The 8,018-nt window shown below is 47.0% G+C and overlaps 1 protein-coding gene across 1 annotated transcript in view; it reads left to right on the forward strand.

Moving 5' to 3' along the window:
• Positions 1 to 84, forward strand: part of PHALS_06419 (Uncharacterized conserved protein, contains DEP domain) — a gene marked incomplete at both ends in the record, with an annotated part of 4,131 nt that extends 4,047 nt beyond the window's left edge. The window contains one exon of the mRNA XM_024719703.1: positions 1 to 84. This exon is cut by the window's left edge and continues 4,047 nt beyond it. Coding sequence (XP_024584975.1) covers positions 1 to 84 — 84 coding nt within the window.
• Between the last annotated feature and the right edge of the window lie 7,934 nt (positions 85 to 8,018).

The raw sequence follows: 8,018 nt of genomic DNA on the forward strand, positions 1-8,018 counted from the left end.
GATGCAGTTGTTCAGGCCCCACCGGGCGTATGCACAGACATACTCTGGCGACATCTGCGCGGGAGGACAGATGAGGAAGACTAAATCGTCCATTTAAGAGCGGTGCTCGAGTGCATGCGCACAAATACGCTGTATGCTGATGCCCAAAAGTGCATTTTCGCCGCGATAGAAATTTCCTTTTAGGGTGCTTCATTGGAAAGCGTGGCCTTCGAGCGGATTCCGCTAAGGTCAAGGCCATTGTGGACTGGCTGGTTCCAAAGAACCAAAAGGACTTGCGCAAGTGCCTTGGCCTCGCCAACTACTTGCACAAGTATAGCGCGCATTATGCTGAAATGGCACGGCCACTGTCGATTTTGTCCGGAAGATGCGGAATGGGTGTTGGGACACCGAGCATCGAGGGGCTTAAGACGGGGTCAAAAACAGCCTCCTTCAAGCACTAAGACTGACGTTACCCTGATCGCTCTATTAGTGTCGTCTGTGACGCTTCAGACTTTGCCCTCGGATGTGCACTGCTGCAAGCAGACGCCACGGGGCGGCATCGGTTGATCGCACTCGAATCTCGCCAGCTTCAGGTCGCAAAAAGGAACTACCCAGTCTACGACAAGGAATTACTTGCTATGAAGTATGCACATGCCAAGTTCAGAGTGCACCTGCTTGGCTCAAAGCCGTTTGTGATCTTCAGAGATTACGGGTCACTACGCACTTCGACTCAGTCGCCGCACCTCTCGCAGAGGATGACCAGGTGGCTCACATATTTTGCAAAATATAAATTTGAGGTGACGTATAAGCCAGGAAAGCAGAATGCTTTGACTGATGCGTTATCACGCAGACCAGATTAGGAGCTTGCAAATGTCACGACAGTAACGTCGTTCGTGACGGATTTGATCCGCGTCGCGTAGGCGGGTGATGGTATGTGCGTAGCGCCGCTACAGACACTCGGGATTAAGGAGTCTATAAACTCGGACAAGAAATTGTTCGCGCCCACGGTTGCACCGATATTCATGGAAAACGTGTTGCTGAATTAAAGCACCGAATCGACAAAAACGCCACGAATAGTGGTTCTTTTCGATGAGAATTTGAAGGACTGTATCCTCTCTATGGCCCACGACACCCTACTCAGTGGTCATATCAGTCGTAAGAAGACGTACAGCTCTGTGAATTGCCACTTATATTGGCACAAGCTGTACAAATGGACGAGCACATATGTGTGCACGTGTGAGACATGTCAAACGGTGAATCCTTCCCCTAATGCGGCGGCTGCGCTGGCAAGTTTGCCGGTTTCTCCGGGTGTTGGCAGTCCATGAGTATGGACTTTGTGTTTGGCCTGCCGAAGGACTCGGCGGGCAACACGGGTGTGGTAGTCTTTGTCGACCGTTTGAGCAAGATGGCCAATCTTGCCGCAGTGCCTGACTACATCGGCGGTGTGGGTACAGCGACGCTGTTTGTGGATCATTTCCAATATGGACTCCTCGGGTCAATTGTCTCTGACAGAGACCCATGCTTCTCTGGGAAGTTTTGGTCGACAATCTTCAGGGTGCTGGACACCAGACTATGGCATCAGCGGACCATCCGCAGAACGATGGTCAGACTGAGCGCGTGAATTGCTTCGTTGAAGCCGTCCTTCGCAGCGTCTGTGCTGAGACGCTGAAATGCTGGAGCGCCATGCTGCCGCTTGTGGATTTTGCGCTGAACAATGCAGTGCATGCGTCTACCGTCTACACGCCGTTCTACGTGGCTTGTTAATCCTTGGACGCCGCCATCCCATGGCTCAGGGCTTGTTGGGCGGGAAATAGCCGAGCGGCTAGCTGATGTCAGCTCCCTCGCTGTCCATAAGGACGTCGATGACTTCCTGTCTACCCGACTTACTGTCTTACGACACGTTCGCGATGCGATGGCTGAAAGCCAAGACATGCACATTGAATATACATACGGAAAAAGCAATAGGAATGTTTAAACCTTTGAGGTCGGAGCTCTGGTTATATTAAATGCTAAAACCTTCCTACTTATGAAGTCTCTGCTATTCTAAGACGTCACGTTTATCGGACCTCTTAAGGTCGTGGTCAAGCGAGGCCTTACGTATACGCTAGATGATGCGCACTGACTTGGAATTTAATGTGGGCTTGCTTAAGCCGTACCAGGATCCGGCGCAAGTAAACGCGAAAGCGTTGGCACCGGGGTGGCGCCAACAGGCGTTCGACCACTCAATTCCAACGGCGCCAGGCGCTCTAAAATTGCACAAAGTGACAATTTGCAGGAGCCGCTTTAACAGAGCGCGATAGTTATCAACGTGAGGCAGTCGGTGAACAGAAAGCTACAATATTTCCAGGTCTTTCGCACAGCGGTATGCGACCTCGGCATGATGCTCAGCGGAGTGCCGATGACGACGAACTTTGTCCTCCAACGCTCAAAGAGCATCGCGAGTCACAAGGTGGCAACCGACCAAGTCGTCATCGCCCACTGCCGACCTTCTTGACAAGAACGGTGGCGTTTACTGTGGGGTGGAACACCTTGAAGGTCGACGTCGTCGACAGGGTCAAACCTAGTATCTTGCAAAAGTGGCGGAATACCCAAACTCCGAGAACTCGTGGGAGTTTGAGGTGCCACTTCGGCAATACTGCACAAGCATCGTAGATGCTTATGGTCAGAAGGATAATGAGGCTCCTCGGAATTGGCCAGGAAAGCCGGCGGTCCATGAGCTTAGCTCAAGTTATTACTCTCAACTGCTATGGTCATAGACATACCCGTGTGAGAAACCACAGAGCTTGCAGGAGCGAAGTGGAAAAGGTTTATATGTTGCAGGGCGACAATAGGCAGAAAATCGGCGCTGCGCCTTGAGTATGGCAAACTCAAATCTCAGATGGCGTTCAGCGCGCACGTTCACTTCTTTGCGGCTACGTTGTAAGGTATACAGCGAAGACAGTTTCCGGTGCCGCTGCACCCATCGCTCAGAGCACGAAACCAAAAAGCGGGCTCGCAGAGGTCTGTTCTCAGGCAAGTATTGTACCATTGTATCCTCCGAAAGTAGCTTTCTGCTGATCAAGCTTGGCTTGTGTAGTGGCCGAAGGCCCGACTACGCAGACCCCTAAAGATCGAGTGATCACGTCTTTTGCTTCAGTAGCGGGATCCGCCGAGCAGAAGCCGTATTCCACAAGAGGGTCTATGACCAAACATCGATACGAGCCTAGGAGAGCCGCCCTGTGAGCAACTTTCAATTGCTGATCCTGTGTGTCGTCGAGGCGATTGGTAATAATACCACTTTCCCCGGAAGCCGAGAGGTCAGGGAACGGACGTAGTGTCCGCAGGGTTTGAGCTTGGCTCACGTCGCGCCGTCGGCGCACTTCAGAGGGAACGAGGTTACACGTGCCCTTGTGAGAAAGAGCGGGTAGCACAAGATTTTGCGACCGTACATAGGTGTGTATTACACAGTTAGTGTAATAACTCAGCGGTGTGGCTACACCGTAATAAGAAGCCACCACGTGGCAGGATTGCCAGTAGTAATGCATATTCCTATCTCCATTAAGTTTTGCTATATTAATTGGGTATTACGATATTATTTCGGAAAAACTTAGGGTTTTAGCAATTGGTGGCTCTGCCGCGCTGCACAGTTAGTCTTAATTGACTCCACTACCTCTAGAATAAACGACTCAAGCTTAGACATACCAAAAAAACGTAGCTGTTTGTACTCATTCATTATACTCTGATGCAGTTGTAATGAACACATTTTGATACAGTGTGCGAAAGCTCATGACACTCCAGCGTGATTATGAACATTCAAACGTACCGAAGTACATAAAAGAGATGTTCGTGGTGCGTGTGGACTGCTGGCCGCAAGTCAAACAATGAAGGCTGATTTATTATGGTTCATGGTGAGACGCTCATGTATAGCGTTAGTCAAGCTAGAATTAAACCCAAACAAAGCGAGTCTGACCAGACACTTAATTACGTTTGAGGCTACGAATATCGCTTCTGGTACAAGAGCACGAGCTCAAACTCCTTGTATTTGTTAACGCGGATTCTTTGAGTCAAAGATTTTACTGTGAGGCGCACGGCAACACCGATGCACTTGATAGCACTCCTTGCAACATCTCGTCCGAGTGTGAAATACCGTATCCCCTGTGAGCATTAAACTCCTGCCGTTGGACATCTGTTAAGATACCACTATACAGCGTGGTGATAGCACAGTACAAGCCGGGCACGATAATGAGATATTCTCCATCAATGAGAGTGCATATACAAGACATTCTCAATTAGCTGTCTGTGAAAGCGTAACCGATTCCCACTACGGTAAGGTCACTGGTATTAAGCGTACAGGCTCTTTACGACAGGTACGACGAAAAATTATTCCTCATCAGCTTGTCACATCTACAGTTTCCGAGCTAGGGGCTGCACGCGCATAATAGAACTACATCTTGGAATGAGGCAAATGTCGCGGGTGCTCGCATTGCCTTAAAGGACATGTCGATCGGTCAAGGAAGAGGCAAGATCGGAAGACTATGTCCAAATGTTACAAAATAATCATTGCCACGACGGCGGCAACGCCTTCGCCGAAGGCAGTATCAACAAACATTTCATGGAGGTCTTCAAGCCGTTGACGTTCGCACCGAGAATTCCTGAAGCGATAAATTTGGTATTAGGTGCGAGGTATCATGAGAGCCAGCTAGGGTTGGAAGCGCTGTGAGCGCCAAAAATGATGGATTTCAGCCACGCTGATGAGAACGAGCAAGAATACTGGCTAAGAAAAAGGCTCAGGGGGTTTTCGCAGATGTTACATCTGCGACAGTATCAAGCACTTGCGCTTGTGCGCCCCGTTATTTCTCCGCTGGAAGGTCCAAAGTATTAGGCTACCACACACAGGGCATCCGACAAATCTCTTGTGGATAAACGCAAATCTTAGTGTGCGCTAGGCGAGGTTTTTTATTGTTGATATCAACGTTAGGATTGTTAGCACGTGGAAAGTCCTGAGAACTAGAGTCGTCGAGCAATTAGGTACGTCACGCGGCTATAAAAAGCGATAGACAGTATGCAGAGGCAAAAAGTTGCTAAGCATGGATACAGTATCAGTACGTCTTGCGTCGGGAGCGCTGGCAAAATTGCTAGAAAAAGAGATGAGAAAAAAATGTAAAACCTTCAAGTGAAATTTAAGCAGCGGTTGGTTGTCTCGTCCCGAATCAAAAACATAATTGCAATCTACGTATAGCTATGGAATGCGGCAATAACGCTACATGCCATAGCTATCCTAAGGGTCAGAAAGTTAAGGCGTCTAGCAATCATTGGAGCATTGGCGGGTCATGAAACCACCTTTGTCAGGATGCGGAAGAAGGTTTGGTACGAATATTAATCTCTGATTAATTTGGTCCATGACACGAGATTCTTCGAAGTATCTAACAATTTAATACCAGGTTCCTGGAGCAGAGCTTGGAAGGCAGAAGCGATTGGTATCCGCAGTTCCAAAATTAGACAGAAAGTGATCCATCATTGCGATCTCCTGAGTTAATCTCTGCTGAGAAAGAAATGAACATGGTTGTTGTAGTCCCCTGTGAGCAAACGTTCTTTATAGCTGTGGGCTAGTGTGTCCCGTGCCAGAGATAGGGGTGACAGCGCATCGTATATTCCGGCTCTAGAGCGGGTGCAATTGGTGAAAAATAGATTTTAGGCGAAAAATTGACACAAACGCAGGTAGAATGGCCACTCCCCTAAGTTAAGAAGAATACTTCGTCTTTGTCGTGATGCAACGGAGCTGCTGTGTCGGTGTCACTATTTGCAACCCTCAAAGTTGTCAAAGATTTGTGACTGAGAAGTAATAATTCGTGAATGGAGGGATTGATGTCGTCCGAAAATGCAGCGGAGCTGCCGAAGCTCTATGCTTAAAGGAAGTTAAGCTAAGGACACCTACCTTACGTTCTATACCAGAGCCAGTATGAGTGTGGCAAATTGCAATTCGCTACCTCCAAGAGTACTCAAGACCTGAACCCAAGGCAAATTCACTCTTCCATCCAAAATCCAAACTGTATTTCTTTTGTTTTATTTGCGGCAAAGCCGCCTTTATCTAAAAATATAGGTTTTCCTGATTAGAGAGTACAACCTAATTGAAATGCATAACTACTAGCACTCCCGCCACCTTGTTATGGTGTAGCCAAACGCTTGTGATGGTCACACCATCTTGTGTGACCCAACCCTGTATACCAGGGTACGTGCAACCCCGTTTCATGAAAGATGTAAATCTTTCCTCGCTTTATCCAGCAGAATCGCTTACGGAGCTTAAGAAATTATCTTTTGAGGATTACGGAATTGAAGGATGTTGGACTAACACCATGCGCTTTATATTTCGAGGTGGTCACCCATAGGGAGATTATATGTATCGAACACGATATTAACCTTGAAGTTCTTATCGTGAGGCACCGATACACGCTGAGTGTCATGTAGATCGTCGCTGTACTACAGCAAGCCTCGAGAAAAGGAATTTTGTGCAACGTGTAGGGAGAGCGACGACTTTCTGATAAAAACTTTGCGTTTCATAAATGGTATGCCTGCGCTGAAAGAAGGTATATGGAACTTACGTCGTGGCTGCATGAAGGGCAAGCAGACGTTTGTTGCATTCCTAAGACGATCTGGATCGAAGAAGTCGCGCTTATTAAAATAGTGCATATGGACGTTTTAGGACCCATGAAAACGCTTTCGAGGGGAGGGGACAAGTTAAGTTATCGTTATTGGATACTACTCACGATATGTGATGGCATATTCTCCGGCAAAGAAGAGTGGAACTCCCAAACAAATTAAGATGTTCGTGAGCGGGACATGAAAATCATTCGATATTATTTCATTATAAATAGTCTTGTACGCTCGATAGTGAAGTAAGGCTACTTCATCCCGCGCTTCATAGCCATTAAGATGTTAGGTGATTATGTAGTGATATAAATCGTCGAAAACTATATGTACTCCGCTGTGAAAATCGATAATGGTGTTTCGATGCTCAACATAATCACTATTGTAATTCGTAAACAACATGGTGATTGGCGGGGTAGCCGGCAGTACTAACAGCCGGCTTAGACTTGACGCGTCACAACAGAAATATTAAACTTGTATGCAGGAAACATGACGTTAGACAAGTACAATGGGTAGATTGGGTGTAAGCGTAGACATTTGAGCATAGCTGCCGTGGAAACATTCATAATCAGGGTTATTGTTGATTTAATGGTAAAATCCAATGATAATAGTTTATAATGTTCATGGACGCCGTGTCACTAAACTTGACCCTCAATCAGTGTGAAGCTTGCACACCTTAAACACTCGCTAAATCTAAGTTTGGATTCTGTAGGAATGACTGTAAACCTTATGCATATACGGCTGCATTATTTTTGACATCTCAACATCCTCACCCACAGTTTATGTTTGTTGATTATTGGCCTGGCTTGGTCTTGATACCCGTTGCATCACGTATAAACGCAAGCATCTTGGTTCAGCGTGCCTTTGTCGGCAAATTTGCAAGCTGACGCTTCATGTCAATGTAGTCGATCATTCTCTTCTTGCACACTCTCCGATGGAGTGGTTCCGGATTCCCACTTGCTTCGTCCGACCATGGTATCTGGTGTTGTTGGCTTAGGCGTTCGCTCCATGAATTTTATCCCCAAACCTGTGGGCCTTCCACTTGTTCGTGACTTATACCCTTTATCATCACATACACCTCAAAAATATCTAAGTGCAAAGCCATAATCAGTGTAACTGCAGCGGGGCTGCCGTAGCTTTGCGCTTGAGGAAATGTCTTTTGGTCACCGACCTTTCGTTCCATACAAGAACCAAATACTAGTGCAGCGGATCGCAATCCGCTGCCTCTAAAAGCACTTAAAAGCCTTACCAAGGCAAACGAACAATTCTGTTCAAATCGAAACTGATTTTTATTTATATTTTTATCCTAATGTCAAAAGTTTAAATTTTCCTATATATACTAAATATATAGGAAAATCTAAATACATCCATAACTACTGGCTACCTAGCCCCGTCCCGTATTCTTGTTTGGGTGT

This window comes from Plasmopara halstedii (genome assembly GCF_900000015.1).
Source record: "Plasmopara halstedii genome assembly, contig: Scaffold_2956, whole genome shotgun sequence".
In the NCBI taxonomy this organism is placed as follows: Eukaryota; Oomycota; class Peronosporomycetes; order Peronosporales; family Peronosporaceae; genus Plasmopara; species Plasmopara halstedii.